General features: G+C 46.5%; 3 protein-coding genes across 3 annotated transcripts in view; 2 read left to right on the top strand and 1 right to left on the bottom strand.

Annotated features, from left to right (window-relative positions):
- Positions 1 to 20,420, top strand: part of LOC135571232 (sodium/mannose cotransporter SLC5A10-like) — a 101,024-nt gene that overhangs the window by 29,466 nt on the left and 51,138 nt on the right. The window contains exons 5-6 of the mRNA XM_065017016.1: positions 1,202 to 1,342; positions 18,212 to 18,347. Coding sequence (XP_064873088.1) covers positions 1,202 to 1,342; positions 18,212 to 18,347 — 277 coding nt within the window. The remainder of the gene's footprint in view (positions 1 to 1,201; positions 1,343 to 18,211; positions 18,348 to 20,420) is intronic.
- Positions 2,096 to 3,436, top strand: LOC135571234 (uncharacterized). The gene is made up of 3 exons (XM_065017017.1): positions 2,096 to 2,220; positions 2,457 to 3,265; positions 3,297 to 3,436. The coding sequence occupies exons 1-3, from the start codon at positions 2,096 to 2,098 to the stop codon at positions 3,422 to 3,424; spliced, it is 1,062 nt and encodes a 353-aa protein (XP_064873089.1). The 3' UTR covers positions 3,425 to 3,436.
- LOC135571231 (protein FAM83G-like) overlaps positions 4,678 to 20,420 on the bottom strand; it is a 57,447-nt gene continuing 41,704 nt past the window's right edge. The window contains 1 exon segment of the mRNA XM_065017015.1: positions 4,678 to 5,213. Coding sequence (XP_064873087.1) covers positions 4,848 to 5,213 — 366 coding nt within the window. The 3' untranslated portion in view covers positions 4,678 to 4,847.

The raw sequence follows: 20,420 nt of genomic DNA on the forward strand, positions 1-20,420 counted from the left end.
ATAGTAGTCATGTTATTATCAGTAATATATTAGTAGTGAGGTTTATAGTAGTCATGTTATTATCAGTAATATATTAGTAGTGAGGTTTATAGTAGTCATGTTATTATCAGTAGTGAGGTTTATAGTAGTCATGTTATTATCAGTAATATATTAGTAGTGAGGTTTATAGTAGTCATGTTATTATCAGTAGTGAGGTTTATAGTAGTCATGTTATTATCAGTAGTGAGGTTTATAGTAGTCATGTTATTATCAGTAATATATTAGTAGTGAGGTTTATAGTAGTCATGTTATTATCAGTAGTGAGGTTTATAGTAGTCATTTATAGTAATGTTATTATCAGTAATATATTAGTAGTGAGGTTTATAGTAGTCATGTTATTATCAGTAGTGAGGTTTATAGTAGTCATGTTATTATCAGTAATATATTAGTGAGGTTTATAGTAGTCATGTTATTATCAGTAGTGAGGTTTATATAGTAGTTAGTAGTGAGGTTTATAGTAGTCATGTTATTATCAGTAATATATTAGTAGTGAGGTTTATAGTAGTCATGTTATTATCAGTAATATATTAGTAGTGAGGTTTATAGTAGTCATGTTATTATCAGTAGTAGTGAGGTTTATAGTCAGTTATTATCAGTAGTTATTATCAGTAGTAATATATTAGAGGTTTATAGTAGTCATGTTATTATCAGTAGTGAGGTTTATAGTAGTCATGTATTATCAGTATATATTAGTAGTGAGGTTTATAGTAGTCATGTTATTATCAGTAGTGAGGTTTATAGTAGTCATGTTATTATCAGTAATATATTAGTAGTGAGGTTTATAGTATCATGTTATTATCAGTAGTGAGGTTTATAGTAGTCATGTTATTATCAGTAGTGAGGTTTATAGTAGTCATGTTATTATCAGTAATTAGTATATATTAGTAGTGAGGTTTATAGTAGTCATGTTATTATCAGTAATATATCAGTAGTGAGGTTTATAGTAGTCATGTTATTATCAGTAGTAGTGAGGTTTATAGTAGTCATGTTATTATCAGTAGTGAGGTTTATAGTAGTCATGTTATTATCAGTAGTAATAGTAGTCAGTTATTATCAGTAATATATTAGTAGTGAGGTTTATAGTAGTCATGTTATTATCAGTAATATATTAGTAGTGAGGTTTATAGTAGTCATGTTATTGTGATTCTCATTGTTTTTCCAGATCATCCCCAACAGTAGCTGTCACCTGCCCAGAGAGGACGCCATGCACCTGTTTAGACACCCGGTTACTGGAGACCTGCCCTGGCCTGGCATGACCCTGGGACTGACTATACTGGCCACCTGGTACTGGTGTACTGACCAGGTAGATATAACCTCTAACCCTGGCACTGACTATACTGGCCACCTGGTACTGGTGTACTGACCAGGTAGATATAACCTCTAACCCCTGGCAACCTACTGGCTACCTGGTACTGGTGTACTGACCAGGTAGATATAACCTCTAACCCCTGACCTCTAACCCTAAAACCTGTTTTTGCTTTGTCATTTTGGTGTATTGTGTGTAGATGAGGGGCGAAAAAACAATTTAATCCATTTTAGAATAAGTCTGAAACGTAACAAAATGTGGACAAAGTCAAGGGCTCGGGAATACTTTCTGAATGCACTGTACTAGCTACATGCTACTGGTACACTGACCAGGTAACCTCTGACCCCTGACCCACTGTACTAGCTACATGCTACTGGTACACTGACCAGGTAAACTCTGACCCCTGACCCACTGTACTAGCTACATGCTACTGGTACACTGACCAGGTAACCTCTGACCCCTGACCTTTAACTCCTAACAGTAAAAAAAACAAACCAACAACGTTCGGTCAAGATCACTTTATTGATAACGTTCTAACGTTTTAACAACGTTCATGGCAAAAATCTGCCATTGTTTCAAAACGTTACTCACGCCCCCATAGTCCCAGTAACCAATCAGAGTGAGCGTTAGGCCACTCAGAGTCTCTCCAGCCAAGTAAACCTAGCTGGTCAGACTACGGGGGCCTGGAGAGGACAGCCCTCTCAAACAGAGGGAAATCAAATAAATCCTTAAATCTTAAGGTTTCAACAAATGTCCAGATTACGTCCAGATTACGTCCAGATCGCCCCATTGGCCAGATTACGTCCAGATCGCCCCATTGGCCAGATTACGTCCAGATCGCCCCATTGGCCAGATTACGTCCAGATCCAGACAAGGTTAGCTGGTAGAGTCAGCGAGGAAAAGCCCATGTTAAAAAACAACAACATTAAAACATTTTTCTGGCAAACATTAAAAAACCAGCTGGAAAATGTCCTGCAAACATTCAATTCATGTGACAGTAGATAGACAGACATCCAGACATCCAGACAAGGTTAGTTAAAGGTAGAGTCAGCGATGCAAAAAGTAAACAGCAGAATTGTATCTGTCTTCTCCGAAAACTAAGAATATGAAGCGAGAGGCCTCTGTCTTGGTCCTGCAGCTATCACGTTGTATCCGTCTTGGTCCTGCAGCTATCACGTTGTATCTGTCTTGGTCCTGCAGCTATCACGTTGTATCTGTCTTGGTCCTGCAGCTATCACGTTGTATCTGTCTTGGTCCTGCAGCTATCACGTTGTATCCGTCTTGGTCCTGCAGCTATCACGTTGTATCCGTCTTGGTCCTGCAGCTATCAGGTTGTATCTGTCTTGGTCCTGCAGCTATCACGTTGTATCTGTCTTGGTCCTGCAGCTATCACGTTGTATCTGTCTTGGTCCTGCAGCTATCACGTTGTATCTGTCTTGGTCCTGCAGCTATCACGTTGTATCTGTCTTGGTCCTGCAGCTATCACGTTGTATCTGTCTTGGTCCTGCAGCTATCACGTTGTATCTGTCTTGGTCCTGCAGCTATCACGTTGTATCTGTCTTGGTCCTGCAGCTATCAGGTTGTATCTGTCTTGGTCCTGCAGCTATCACGTTGTATCCGTCTTGGTCCTGCAGCTATCACGTTGTATCCGTCTTGGTCCTGCAGCTATCAGGTTGTATCTGTCTTGGTCCTGCAGCTATCACGTTGTATCTGTCTTGGTCCTGCAGCTATCACGTTGTATCTGTCTTGGTCCTGCAGCTATCACGTTGTATCTGTCTTGGTCCTGCAGCTATCACGTTGTATCTGTCTTGGTCCTGCAGCTATCACGTTGTATCTGTCTTGGTCCTGCAGCTATCACGTTGTATCTGTCTTGGTCCTGCAGCTATCACGTTGTATCTGTCTTGGTCCTGCAGCTATCACGTTGTATCTGTCTTGGTCCTGCAGCTATCAGGTTGTATCTGTCTTGGTCCTGCAGCTATCACGTTGTATCAGAGTGAGTCTGTCTTGGTCCTGCAGCTATCACGTTGTATCAGAGTGAGTCTGTCTTGGTCCTGCAGCTATCACGTTGTATCAGAGTGAGTCTGTCTTGGTCCTGCAGCTATCACGTTGTATCTGTCTTGGTCCTGCAGCTATCACGTTGTATCAGAGTGAGTCTGTCTTGGTCCTGCAGCTATCACGTTGTATCAGAGTGAGTCTGTCTTGGTCCTGCAGCTATCACGTTGTATCTGAGTGAGTCTGTCTTGGTCCTGCAGCTATCACGTTGTATCAGAGTGAGTCTGTCTTGGTCCTGCAGCTATCACGTTGATACCCTGAGTTACTGCATCGTCTTGTATCACGTTCATCTGCAATATTCTCTGTTCATCCTGCTCCTTGTGGCAACTTATTGCCGAGTCTCATTTTCAACATTCAGATAACATTCTTTAAACAATAGAGAAACATCCAAATGTCCAGTCAAGTTATTAATCTGGTCAGAGCAACCAATCAGACACATGATCTGAACAGAGCAACCAATCAGACACATGATCTGGTCAGAGCAACCAATCAGACACAGAGCAACCAATCAGACACATGATCTGGTCAGAGCAACCAATCAGACACAGAGCAACCAATCAGACACATGATCTGGTCAGAGCAACCAATCAGACACATGATCTGAACAGAGCAACCAATCAGACACAGAGCAACCAATCAGACACAGAGCAACCAATCAGACACATGATCTAGTCAGAGCAACCAATCAGACACATGATCTGAACAGAGCAACCAATCAGACACATGATCTGAACAGAGCAACCAATCAGACACAGAGCAACCAATCAGACACATGATCTAGTCAGAGCAACCAATCAGACACATGATCTGAACAGAGCAACCAATCAGACACAGAGCAACCAATCAGACACATGATCTAGTCAGAGCAACCAATCAGACACATGATCTGGTTCAGAGCAACCAATCAGACACATGATCTGGTTCAGAGCAACCAATCAGACACATGATCTGGTCAGAGCAACCAATCAGACACATGATCTAGTCAGAGCAACCAATCAGACACATGATCTGGTCAGAGCAACCAATCAGACACATGATCTAGTCAGAGCAACCAATCAGACACATGATCTGGTCAGAGCAACCAATCAGACACATGATCTGGTCAGAGCAACCAATCAGACACATGATCTAGTCAGAGCAACCAATCAGACATGATCTGGTCAGAGCAACCAATCAGACACATGATCTGGTCAGAGCAACCAATCAGACACATGATCTAGTCAGAGCAACCAATCAGACACATGATCAAGTCAGAGCAACCAATCAGACACATGATCAAGTCAGAGCAACCAATCAGACAAACATAAAAAACAACAACATTCAGTTACATTGTCTGTCTAACTTCCTGCTAGCCGTCCCATTGGTCCATACATTAGTCAATCCTAGCCGACCCATTGGTCCATACATTAGTCAATCCTAGCCGTCCCATTGGTCCATACATTAGTCAATCCTAGCCGACCTCCTTGTTGTCAAGCAACGCTTTTGTCTGTGAGGCTATATACCGCCCCCTCAGTAGTTGATTGGTCAGTTTGGAGAAGGACACGCCCATAGCTCCTGCCGGATTGGATGCTCGGCGTGGGGAGGCGTGGCCAGGGGAAAGTCCCACCCCTTTGTAGGCAGGGCTGTGTCGTCGTGGCGACCGGCCGGAGCGAGTATCGGAGGGCTGCAGTGATTGGCCCTGCAAGTAGCGATGTCCTCCAATCGCAGGGAACGATGCTAGTGGCGAGCGGTGGACACTTCCTGGTTTGGCAATGACGACTTTAGCCCTGCCCCTCTGGCGCCCATCACGACCTGGCGACCTGGAGCTCTGAAACAACTAGAGAGTCAGAGAGAGAGGGAGCGTTAAGACTGAGTCAGAGAGAGAGGGGGAGCGTTAGACTGAGTCAGAGAGAGAGGGAGCGTTAGACAGAGTCAGAGAGAGAGGGAGCGTTAGACAGAGTCAGAGAGAGAGGGAGCGTTAGACTGAGTCAGAGAGAGAGGGAGCGTTAGACTGAGTCAGAGAGAGAGGGAGCGTTAGACTGAGTCAGAGAGAGAGGGAGCGTTAGACTGAGTCAGAGAGAGAGGGAGCGTTAGACAGAGTCAGAGAGAGAGAGGGAGCGTTAGACAGAGTCAGAGAGAGAGAGGGAGCGTTAAGACTGAGTCAGAGAGAGAGGGAGCGTTAGACTGAGTCAGAGAGAGAGAGGGAGCATTAGACTGAGTCAGAGAGAGAGGGAGCGTTAGACTGAGTCAGAGAGAGAGAGGGAGCGTTAGACAGAGCGAGAGGGAGCATTAGACTGAGTCAGAGAGAGAGAGGGAGCATTAGACTGAGTCAGAGAGAGAGAGAGGGAGCGTTAGACTGAGTCAGAGAGAGAGGGAGAGTTACACTCACAGTGTCTGACTACAGTTAGATCTACATACTAACACACTGCCCTGACCCATACTGCCTGACTACAGTTAGATCTACATACTAACACACTGCCCTGACCCATACTGCCTGACTACAGTTAGATCTACATACTAACACACTGCCCTGACCCATACTGCCTGACTACAGTTAGATCTACATACTAACACACTGCCCTGACCCATACTGCCTGACTACAGTTAGATCTACATACTAACACACTGCCCTGACCCATACTGCCTGACTACAGTTAGATCTACATACTAACACACTGCCCTGACCCATACTGCCTACTGACTACAGTTAGATCTACATACTAACACACTGCCCTGACCCATACTGCCTGACTACAGTTAGATCTACATACTAACACACTGACCCTGACCCTATACTGCCTGACTACAGTTAGATCTACATACTAACACACTGCCCTGACCCATACTGCCTGACTACAGTTAGATCTACATACTAACACACTGCCCTGACCCATACTGCCTGACACAGTTAGATCTACATACTAACACACTGCCCTGACCCATACTGCCTGACTACAGTTAGATCTACATACTAACACACTGCCCTGACCCATACTGCCTGACTACAGTTAGATCTACATACTAACACACTGCCCTGACCCATACTGCCTGACTACAGTTAGATCTACATACTAACACACTGCCCTGACCCATACTGCCTGACTACAGTTAGATCTACATACTAACACACTGCCCTGACCCATACTGCCTGACTACAGTTAGATCTACATACTAACACACTGCCCTGACCCATACTGCCTGACTACAGTTAGATCTACATACTAACACACTGCCCTGACCCATACTGCCTGACTACAGTTAGATCTACATACTAACACACTGCCCTGACCCATACTGCCTGACTACAGTTAGATCTACATACTAACACACTGCCCTGACCCATACTGCCTGACTACAGTTAGATCTACATACTAACACACTGCCCTGACCCATACTGCCTGACTACAGTTAGATCTACATACTAACACACTGCCCTGACCCATACTGCCTGACTACAGTTAGATCTACATACTAACACACTGCCCTGACCCATACTGCCTGACTACAGTTAGATCTACATACTAACACACTGCCCTGACCCATACTGCCTGACTACAGTTAGATCTACATACTAACACACTGCCCTGACCCATACTGCCTGACTACAGTTAGATCTACATACTAACACACTGCCCTGACCCATACTGCCTGACTACAGTTAGATCTACATACTAACACACTGCCCTGACCCATACTGCCTGACTACAGTTAGATCTACATACTAACACACTGCCCTGACCCATACTGCCTGACTACAGTTAGATCTACATACCAACATCTACATACTACTACACAACACACTGCCCTGACCCATACTGCCTGACTACAGTTAGATCTACATACTAACACACTGCCCCTGACCCATACTGCCTGACTACAGTTAGATCTACATACTAACACACTGCCCTGACCCATACTGCCTGACTACAGTTAGATCTACATACTAACACACTGCCCTGACCCATACTGCCTGACTACAGTTAGATCTACATACTAACACACTGCCCTGACCCATACTGCCTGACTACAGTTAGATCTACATACTAACACACTGCCCTGACCCATACTGCCTGACTACAGTCTAGCCCTGACCCATACTGCCTGACATAGATCTACATACCAACACACTGCCCTGACCCATACTGCCTGACTACAGTTAGATCTACATACTAACACACTGCCCTGACCCATACTGCCTGACTACAGTTAGATCTACATACTAACACACTGCCCTGACCCATACTGCCTGACTACAGTTAGATCTACATACTAACACACTGCCCTGACCCATACTGCCTGACTACAGTTAGATCTACATACTAACACACTGCCCTGACCCATACTGCCTGACTACAGTTAGATCTACATACCAACACACTGCCCTGACCCATACTGCCTGACTACAGTTAGATCTACATACTAACACTGCCCTGACCCATACTGCCCTGAGATCTACCATGCCCTGACCCATACTGCCTGACTACAGTTAGATCTACATACTAACACACTGCCCTGACCCATACTGCCTGACTACAGTTAGATCTACATACTAACACACTGCCCTGACCCATACTGCCTGACTACAGTTAGATCTACATACTAACACACTGCCCTGACCCATACTGCCTGACTACAGTTAGATCTACATACTAACACACTGCCCTGACCCTGACCCATACTACATACTAACACACTGCCCTGACCCATACTGCCTGACTACAGTTAGATCTACATACTAACACACTGCCCTGACCCATACTGCCTGACTACAGTTAGATCTACATACTAACACACTGCCCTACTGCCTGACTACAGTTAGATCTACATACTAACACACTGCCCTGACCCATACTAGTTAGATCTACATACTAACACACTGCCCTGACCCATACTGCCTGACTACAGTTAGATCTACATACCAACACACTGCCCTGACCCATACTGCCTGACTACAGTTAGATCTACATACTAACACACTGCCCTGACCCATACTGCCTGACTACAGTTAGATCTACATACTAACACACTGCCCCTGACCCATACTGCCTGACTACAGTTAGATCTACATACTAACACACTGCCCTGACCCATACTGCCTGACTACAGTTAGATCTACATACTAACACACTGCCCTGACCCATACTGCCTGACTACAGTTAGATCTACATACTAACACACTGCCCTGACCCATACTGCCTGACTACAGTTAGATCTACACACTGCCCTGACTAACACACTGCCCTGACCCATACTGCCTGACTACAGTTAGATCTACATACTAACACACTGCCCTGACCCATACTGCCTGACTACAGTTAGATCTACATACTAACACACTGCCCTGACCCATACTGCCTGACTACAGTTAGATCTACATACTAACACACTGCCCTGACCCATACTGCCTGACTACAGTTAGATCTACATACTAACACACTGCCCTGACCCATACTGCCTGACTACAGTTAGATCTACATACTGCCCTGACCCATACTGCCTGACTACAGTTAGATCTACATACTAACACACTGCCCTGACCCATACTGCCTGACTACAGTTAGATCTACATACTAACACACTGCCCTGACCCATACTGCCTGACTACAGTTAGATCTACATACTAACACACTGCCCTGACCCATACTGCCTGACTACAGTTAGATCTACATACTAACACACTGCCCTGACCCATACTGCCTGACTACAGTTAGATCTACATACTAACACACTGCCCTGACCCATACTGCCTGACTACAGTTAGATCTACATACTAACACACTGCCCTGACCCATACTGCCTGACTACAGTTAGATCTACATACTAACACACTGCCCTGACCCATACTGCCTGACTACAGTTAGATCTACATACTAACACACTGCCCCTGACCCATACTGCCTGACTACAGTTAGATCTACATACTAACACACTGCCCTGACCCATACTGCCTGACTACAGTTAGATCTACATACTAACACACTGCCCTGACCCATACTGCCTGACTACAGTTAGATCTACATACTAACACACTGCCCTGACCCATACTGCCTGACTACAGTTAGATCTACATACTGCCCTGACCCTTACTGCCTGACTACAGTTAGATCTACATACTAACACACTGCCCTGACCCATACTGCCTGACTACAGTTAGATCTACATACTAACACACTGCCCTGACCCATACTGCCTGACTACAGTTAGATCTACATACTAACACACTGCCCTGACCCATACTGCCTGACTACAGTTAGATCTACATACTAACACACTGCCCTGACCCATACTGCCTGACTACAGTTAGATCTACATACTAACACACTGCCCTGACCCATACTGCCTGACTACAGTTAGATCTACATACTGACCCATACTGCCTGACTACAGTTAGATCTACATACTAACACACTGCCCTGACCCATACTGCCTGACTACAGTTAGATCTACATACTAACACACTGCCCTGACCCATACTGCCTGACTACAGTTAGATCTACATACTAACACACTGCCTGACCCATACTGCCTGACTACAGTTAGATCTACATACTAACACACTGCCCTGACCCATACTGCCTGACTACAGTTAGATCTACATACTAACACACTGCCCTGACCCATACTGCCTGACTACAGTTAGATCTACATACTAACACACTGCCCTGACCCATACTGCCTGACTACAGTTAGATCTAGTTAGATCTACATACTAACACACTGCCCTGACCCATACTGCCTGACTACAGTTAGATCTACATACTAACACACTGCCCTGACCCATACTGCCTGACTACAGTTAGATCTACATACTAACACACTGCCCTGACCCATACTGCCTGACTACAGTTAGATCTACATACTAACACACTGCCCTGACCCATACTGCCTGACTACAGTTAGATCTACATACTAACACACTGCCTGACCCATACTGCCTGACTACAGTTAGATCCATACTAACACACTGCCCCTGACCCATACTGCCTGACTACAGTTAGATCTACATACTAACACACTGCCCTGACCCATACTGCCTGACTACAGTTAGATCTACATACTAACACACTGCCCTGACCCATACTGCCTGACTACAGTTAGATCTACATACTAACACACTGCCCTGACCCATACTGCCTGACTACAGTTAGATCTACATACTAACACACTGCCCTGACCCATACTGCCTGACTACAGTTAGATCTACATACTAACACACTGCCTGACCTGACCCATACTGCCTGACTACAGTTAGATCTACATACTAACACACTGCCCTGACCCATACTGCCTGACTACAGTTAGATCTACATACTAACACACTGCCCTGACCCATACTGCCTGACTACAGTTAGATCTACATACTAACACACTGCCCTGACCCATACTGCCTGACTACAGTTAGATCTACATACTAACACACTGCCCTGACCACTGCCCTGATACCACACTGCCCTGACCCATACTGCCTGACTACAGTTAGATCTACATACTAACACACTGCCCTGACCCATACTGCCTGACTACAGTTAGATCTACATACTAACACACTGCCCTGACCCATACTGCCTGACTACAGTTAGATCTACATACTAACACACTGCCCTGACCCATACTGACCCTACATACTAACACACTGCCTGACCCATACTGCCTGAGTTAGATCTACATACTAACACACTGCCCTGACCCATACTGCCTGACTACAGTTAGATCTACATACTAACACACTGCCCTGACCCATACTGACCCATACTGCCTGACTACAGTTAGATCTACATACTAACACACTGCCCTGACCCATACTGCCTGACTACAGTTAGATCTACATACTAACACACTGCCCTGACCCATACTGCCTGACTACAGTTAGATCTACATACTAACACACTGCCCTGACCCATACTGCCTGACTACAGTTAGATCTACATACTAACACACTGCCCTGACCCATACTGCCTGACTACAGTTAGATCTACATACTAACACACTGCCCTGACCCATACTGCCTGACTACAGTTAGATCTACATACTAACACACTGCCCTGACCCATACTGCCTGACTACAGTTAGATCTACATACTAACACACTGCCCTGACCCATACTGCCTGACTACAGTTAGATCTACATACTAACACACTACCCTGACCCATACTGCCTGACTACAGTTAGATCTACATACTAACACACTGACCCATACTGCCTGACTACAGTTAGATCTAACACACCGCCCTGACCCATACTGCCTGACACTACATACTAACTGACCCATACTGCCTGACTACAGTTAGATCTACATACTAACACACTGCCCTGACCCATACTGCCTGACTACAGTTAGATCTACATACTAACACACTGCCCTGACCCATACTGCCTGACTACAGTTAGATCTACATACTAACACACTGCCCTGACCCATACTGCCTGACTACAGTTAGATCTACATACTAACACACTGCCCTGACCCATACTGCCTGACTACAGTTAGATCTACATACTAACACACTGCCCTGACCCATACTGCCTGACTACAGTTAGATCTACATACTAACACACTGCCCTGACCCATACTGCCTGACTACAGTTAGATCTACATACTAACACACTGCCCTGACCCATACTGCCTGACTACAGTTAGATCTACATACTAACACACTGCCCTGACCCATACTGCCTGACTACAGTTAGATCTACATACTAACACACTGCCCTGACCCATACTGCTACATACTAACACACTGACTACAGTTAGATCTACATACTAACAACACCCATACTGCCCAGTTAGACTACATACTGCCCTGACTACAGTTAGATCTACATACTAACACACTGCCCTGACCCATACTGCCTGACTACAGTTAGATCTACATACTAACACACACTGCCCTGACCCATACTGCCTGACTACAGTTAGATCTACATACTAACACACTGCCCTGACCCATACTGCCTGACTACAGTTAGATCTACATACTAACACACTGCCCTGACCCATACTGCCTGACTACAGTTAGATCTACATACTAACACACTGCCCTGACCCATACTGCCTGACTACAGTTAGATCTACATACTAACACACTGCCCTGACCCATACTGCCTGACTACAGTTAGATCTACATACTAACACACTGCCCTGACCCATACTGCCTGACTACAGTTAGATCTACATACTAACACACTGCCCTGACCCATACTGCCTGACTACAGTTAGATCTACATACTAACACACTGCCCTGACCCATACTGCCTGACTACAGTTAGATCTACATACTAACACACTGCCCTGACCCATACTGCCTGACTACAGTTAGATCTACATACTAACACACTGCCCTGACCCATACTGCCTGACTACAGTTAGATCTACATACTAACACACTGCCCTGACCCATACTGCCTGACTACAGTTAGATCTACATACTAACACACTGCCCTGACCCATACTGCCTGACTACAGTTAGATCTACATACTAACACACTGCCCTGACCCATACTGCCTGACTACAGTTAGATCTACATACTAACACACACACTGCCTACAGTGACCCATACTGCCTGACCCATACTGCCTGACAGTTAGATCTACATACTAACACACTGCCCTGACCCATACCTGACCCATACTGCCTGACTACAGTTAGATCTACATACTAACACACCCATACTGCCTGACTGTTAGATCTACATACTAACACACTGACCCATACTGCCTGACTACAGTTAGATCTACATACTAACACACTGCCCTGACCCATAACTGCTGCCTGACTACAGTTAGATCTACATACTAACACACTGCCCTGACCCATACTGCCTGACTACAGTTAGATCTACATACTAACACACTGCCCTGACCCATACTGCCTGACTACAGTTAGATCTACATACTAACACACTGCCCTGACCCATACTGCCTGACTACAGTTAGATCTACATACTAACACACTGCCCTGACCCATACTGCCTGACTACAGTTAGATCTACATACTAACACACTGCCCTGACCCATACTGCCTGACTACAGTTAGATCTACATACTAACACACTGCCCTGACCCATACTGCCTGACTACAGTTAGATCTACATACTAACACACTGCTGCCTGACTACAGTTAGATCCCATACTGCCTGACTACAGTTAGATCTACATACTAACACACTGCCCTGACCCATACTGCCTGACTACAGTTAGATCTACATACTAACACACTGCCTGACCCTGACCCATACTGCCTGACTACAGTTAGATCTACATACTAACACACTGCCCTGACCCATACTGCCTGACTACAGTTAGATCTACATACTAACACACTACTGCCTGACTACAGTTAGATCTACATACTGCACTGACCCATACTGCCTGACTACAGTTAGATCTACATACTAACACACTGCCCTGACCCATACTGCCTGACTACAGTTAGATCTACATACTAACACACTGCCCTGACCCATACTGCCTGACTACAGTTAGATCTACATACTAACACACTGCCCTGACCCATACTGCCTGACTACAGTTAGATCTACATACTAACACACTGCCCTGACCCATACTGCCTGACTACAGTTAGATCTACATACTAACACACTGCCCTGACCCATACTGCCTGACTACAGTTAGATCTACATACTAACACACTGCCCTGACCCATACTGCCTGACTACAGTTAGATCTACATACTAACACACTGCCCTGACCCATACTGCCTGACTACAGTTAGATCTACATACTAACACACTGCCCTGACCCATACTGCCTGACTACAGTTAGATCTACATACTAACAACACACTGCTACAGTTGACCCATACTGCCTGACTACAGTTAGATCTACCCACACTACCTGACCCATACTGCCTGACTACAGTTAGATCTACATACTAACACACTGCCCTGACCCATACTGCCTGACTACAGTTAGATCTACATACAACACACTGCCCTGACCCATACTGCCTGACTACAGTTAGATCTGCATACTAACACACTGCCCTGACCCATACTGCCTGACTACAGTTAGATCTACATACTAACACACTGCCCTGACCCATACTGCCTGACTACAGTTAGATCTACATACTAACACACTGCCCTGACCCATACTGCCTGACTACAGTTAGATCTACATACTAACACACTGCCCTGACCCATACTGCCTGACTACAGTTAGATCTACATACTAACACACTGCCCTGACCCATACTGCCTGACTACAGTTAGATCTACATACTAACACACTGCCCTGACCCTGACCCATACTGCCTGACTACAGTTAGATCTACATACTAACACACTGCCCTGACCCATACTGCCTGACTACAGTTAGAACACACTCTGACATACTAACACACTGCCCTGACCCTGACCCATACTGCCTGACTACAGTTAGATCTACATACTAACACACTGCCCTGACCCATACTGCCTGACTACAGTTAGATCTACATACTAACACACTGCCCTGACCCATACTGCCTGACTACAGTTAGATCTACATACTAACACACTGCCCTGACCCATACTGCCTGACTACAGTTAGATCTACATACTAACACACTGCCCTGACCCATACTGCCTGACTACAGTTAGATCTACATACTAACACACTGCCCTGACCCATACTGCCTGACTACAGTTAGATCTACATACTAACACACTGCCCTGACCCATACTGCCTGACTACAGTTAGATCTACATACTAACACACTGCCCTGACCCATACTGCCTGACTACAGTTAGATCTACATACTAACACACTGCCCTGACCCATACTGCCTGACTACAGTTAGATCTACATACTAACACACTGCCCTGACCCATACTGCCTGACTACAGTTAGATCTACACACCAACACACTGCCCTGACCCATACTACCTGACTACAGTTAGATCTACATACTAACACCTGACCCATACTGCCTGACTACAGTTAGATCTACATACTAACACACTGCCCTGACCCATACTGCCTGACTACAGTTAGATCTACATACTAACACACTGCCCTGACCCATACTGCCTGACTACAGTTAGATCTACATACTAACACACTGCCCTGACCCATACTGCCTGACTACAGTTAGATCTACATACTAACACACTGACCCATACTGCCTGACTACAGTTAGATCCCATACTGCCTGACCCATACTGACTACAGTTAGATCTACATACTAACACACTGCCCTGACCCATACTGCCTGACTACAGTTAGATCTACATACTAACACACTGCCCTGACCCATACTGCCTGACTACAGTTAGATCTACATACTAACACACTGCCCTGACCCATACTGCCTGACTACAGTTAGATCTACATACTAACACACTGCCCTGACCCATACTGCCTGACTACAGTTAGATCTACATACTAACACACTGCCCTGACCCATACTGCCTGACTACAGTTAGATCTACATACTAACACACTGCCCTGACCCATACTGCCTGACTACAGTTAGATCTACATACTAACACACTGCCCTGACCCATACTGCCTGACTACAGTTAGATCTACATACTAACACACTGCCCTGACCCATACTGCCTGACTACAGTTAGATCTACATACTAACACACTGCCCTGACCCATACTGCCTGACTACATACTAACACACTGCAGTTAGATCTACATACTAACACACTGCCTGACCCATACCGCCTGACTACAGTTAGATCTACATACTAACACACTGCCCTGACCCATACTGCCTGACTACAGTTAGATCTACATACTAACACTGCACTGCCCTGACCCATACTGCCTGACTACAGTTAGATCTACATACTAACACACTGCCCTGACCATACTGCCTGACTACAGTTAGATCTACATACTAACACACTGCCCTGACCCATACTGCCTGACTACAGTTAGATCTACATACTAACACACTGCCCCTGACCCATACTGCCTGACTACAGTTAGATCTACATACTAACACACTGCCCTGACCCATACTGCCTGACTACAGTTAGATCTACATACTAACACACTGCCCTGACCCATACTGCCTGACTACAGTTAGATCTACATACCCATAACACACTGCCCTGACCCATACTGCCTGACTACAGTTAGATCTACATACTAACACACTGCCCTGACCCATACTGCCTGACTACAGTTAGATCTACATACTAACACACTGCCCTGACCCATACTGCCTGACTACAGTTAGATCTACATACTAACACACTGCCCTGACCCATACTGCCTGACTACAGTTAGATCTACATACTAACACACTGCCCTGACCCATACTGACCAGTTAGATCTACATACTAACACACTGCCCTGACCCATACTGCCTGACTACAGTTAGATCTACATACTAACACACTGCCCTGACCCATACTGCCTGACTACAGTTAGATCTACATACTAACACACTGCCCTGACCCTGACCCATACTGCCTGACTACAGTTAGATCTACATACTAACACACTGCCCTGACCCATACTGCCTGACTACAGTTAGATCTACATACTAACACACTGCCCTGACCCATACTGCCTGACTACAGTTAGATCTACATACTAACACACTGCCCTGACCCATACTGCCTGACTACAGTTAGATCTACATACTAACACACTGCCCTGACCCATACTGCCTGACTACAGTTAGATCTACACACTAACACACTGCCCTGACCCATACTGCCTGACTACAGTTAGATCTACATACTAACACACTGCCCTGACCCATACTGCCTGACTACAGTTAGATCTACACACTAACACACTGCCCTGACCCTGACCCATACTGCCTGACTACAGTTAGATCTACATACTAACACACTGCCCTGACCCATACTGCCTGACTACAGTTAGATCTACATACTAACACACTGCCCTGACCCTGACCCATACTGCCTGACTACAGTTAGATCTACATACTAACACACTGCCCTGACCCATACTGCCTGACTACAGTTAGATCTACATACTAACACACTGCCCTGACCCATACTGCCTGACTACAGTTAGATCTACATACTAACACACTGCCCTGACCCATACTGCCTGACTACAGTTAGATCTACATACTAACACACTGCCCTGACCCATACTGCCTGACTACAGTTAGATCTACATACTAACACACTGCCCTGACCCATACTGCCTGACTACAGTTAGATCTACATACTAACACACTGCCCTGACCCATACTGCCTGACTACAGTTAGATCTACACACTAACACACTGCCCTGACCCATACTGCCTGACTACAGTTAGATCTACACACTAACACACTGCCCTGACCCATACTGCCTGACTACAGTTAGATCTACATACTAACACACTACCCTGACCCATACTGCCTGACTACAGTTAGATCTACATACTAACACACTGCCCTGACCCTGACCCATACTGCCTGACTACAGTTAGATCTACATACTAACACACTGCCCTGACCCATACTGCCTGACTACAGTTAGATCTACATACTAACACACTGCCCTGACCCATACTGCCTGACTACAGTTAGATCTACATACTAACACACTACCCTGACCCATACTGCCTGACTACAGTTAGATCTACATACTAACACACTGCCCTGACCCTGACCCATACTGCCTGACTACAGTTAGATCTACATACTAACACACTGCCCTGACCCATACTGCCTGACTACAGTTAGATCTACATACTAACACACTGCCCTGACCCATACTGCCTGACTACAGTTAGATCTACATACTAACACACTGCCCTGACCCATACTGCCTGACTACAGTTAGATCTACATACTAATGTGTGTGTGTGTGTCTGTGTGTCTGTGTGTGTGTGTGTGTGTGTGTTTAGGTCATCGTGCAGAGGTCCCTGTCAGCTAAGAACCTGTCTCATGCCAAAGGAGCTTCTATCCTGGCGTCCTACCTCAAGATGTTACCCTTCATATTCATCATACTTCCAGGCATGATCAGCAGAGCTCTGTACCCAGGTAACACCCAGCCCCCTGTACCCAGGTAACACCCAGCCCCCGGTACCCAGGTAACACCCAGCCCCCTGTACCCAGGTAACACTCCAGCCCCCTGTACCCAGGTAACACCCAGCCCCCCTGTACCCAGGTAACACCCAGCCCCCTGTACCCAGGTAACACCCAGCCCCCGGTACCCAGGTAACACCCAGCCCCCTGTACCCAGGTAACACCCAGCCCCCTGTACCCAGGTAACACCCAGCCCCCTGTACCCAGGTAACACCCAGCCCCCTGTACCCAGGTAACACCCAGCCCCCTGTACCCAGGTAACACCCAGCCCCCTGTACCCAGGTAACACCCAGCCCTCTGTACCCAGGTAACACCCAGCCCCCGGTACCCAGGTAACACCCAGCCCCGGTACCCAGGTAACACCCAGCCCCGGTACCCAGGTAACACCCAGCCCCCGGTACCCAGGTAACCCCAGCCCCGGTACCCAGGTAACACCCAGCCCCGGTACCCAGGTAACACCCAGCCCCGGTACCCAGGTAACACCCAGCCCCTGTACCCAGGTAACACCCAGCCCCTGTACCCAGGTAACACCCAGCCCCTGTACCCAGGTAACACTCAGCCCCCTGTACCCAGGTAACACCCAGCCCCCTGTACCCAGGTAACACTCAGCCCCCTGTACCCAGGTAACACTCAGCCCCCTGTACCCAGGTAACACCAGCCCCTGTACCCAGGTAACACCCAGCCCCGGTACCCAGGTAACACCCAGCCCCCTGTACCCAGGTAACACCCAGCCCCGGTACCCAGGTAACACCCAGCCCCCTGTACCCAGGTAACACCCAGCCCTCTGTACCCAGGTAACACCCAGCCCCCGGTACCCAGGTAACACCCAGCCCCCTGTACCCAGGTAACACCCAGCCCCTGTACCCAGGTAACACCCAGCCCCCTGTACCCAGGTAACACCCAGCCCCGGTACCCAGGTAACACCCAGCCCCCGGTACCCAGGTAACACCCAGCCCCCTGTACCCAGGTAACACCCAGCCCCTGTACCCAGGTAACACCCAGCCCTCTGTACCCAGGTAACACCCAGCCCCCTGTACCCAGGTAACACCCAGCCCCCTGTACCCAGGTAACACCCAGCCCCCTGTACCCAGGTAACACCCAGCCCCCTGTACCCAGGTAACACCCAGCCCTCTGAGCTCTGTACCCAGACCTCCCTGCAACCTAAACATTCTCAGAACCTCCCTGCAACCTAAACATTCTCAGAACCTCCCTGCAACCTAAACATTCTCAGAACCTCCCTGCAACCTAAACATTCTCAGAACCTCCCTGCATCCTAAACATTCTCAGAACCTCCCTGCATCCTAAACATTCTCAGAACCTCCCTGCAACCTAAACGTTCTCAGAACCTCCCTGCATCCTAAACGTTCTCAGAACCTCCCTGCATCCTAAACGTTCTCAGAACCTCCCTGCATCCTAAACATTCTCAGAACCTCCCTGCATCCTAAACATTCTCAGAACCTCCCTGCATCCTAAACATTCTCAGAACCTCCCTGCAACCTAAACATTCTCAGAACCTCCCTGCAACCTAAACGTTCTCAGAACCTCCCTGCATCCTAAACGTTCTCAGAACCTCCCTGCATCCTAAACATTCTCAGAACCTCCCTGCATCCTAAACATTCTCAGAACCTCCCTGCATCCTAAACATTCTCAGAACCTCCCTGCATCCTAAACATTCTCAGAACCTCCCTGCAACCTAAACGTTCTCAGAACCTCCCTGCAACCTAAACATTCTCAGAACCTCCCTGCATCCTAAACATTCTCAGAACCTCCCTGCATCCTAAACATTCTCAGAACCTCCCTGCAACCTAAACGTTCTCAGAACCTCCCTGCAACCTAAACATTTTAGTTCCCAGAACAGGTTAAATGTTCACTTCCTTCTTAGAATGATTCAAAAACATTTAGTTTTACTGGTCAGGAAACGTATGGCTTCGTTCACAGAACCAATTGGAAACAAAAACATGTTCATTTCCACAACAGTTTATTTAACTAGGCAAAACAGTGCTCCTCTGTCTCAGTATCTCTTTATTT

The sequence above is a fragment of the Oncorhynchus nerka genome, unplaced genomic scaffold (assembly GCF_034236695.1).
Source record: "Oncorhynchus nerka isolate Pitt River unplaced genomic scaffold, Oner_Uvic_2.0 unplaced_scaffold_676, whole genome shotgun sequence".
Taxonomy (NCBI): Eukaryota; Metazoa; Chordata; class Actinopteri; order Salmoniformes; family Salmonidae; genus Oncorhynchus; species Oncorhynchus nerka.

What these genes read in the sequence shown, in the direction of transcription:
- LOC135571234 (XM_065017017.1), top strand. Translation starts at nt 2,096, where the DNA reads ATGTCCAGATTACGTCCAGATTACGTCCAGATCGCCCCATTGGCCAGA. An exon ending in TACGTCCAGATCCAGACAAG is followed by an intron (nt 2,221 to 2,456) that starts GTTAGCTGGTAG and finishes AAGAATATGAAG; the next exon opens with CGAGAGGCCTCTGTCTTGGT. An exon ending in CTTGGTCCTGCAGCTATCAC is followed by an intron (nt 3,266 to 3,296) that starts GTTGTATCTGTC and finishes TGCAGCTATCAG; the next exon opens with GTTGTATCTGTCTTGGTCCT.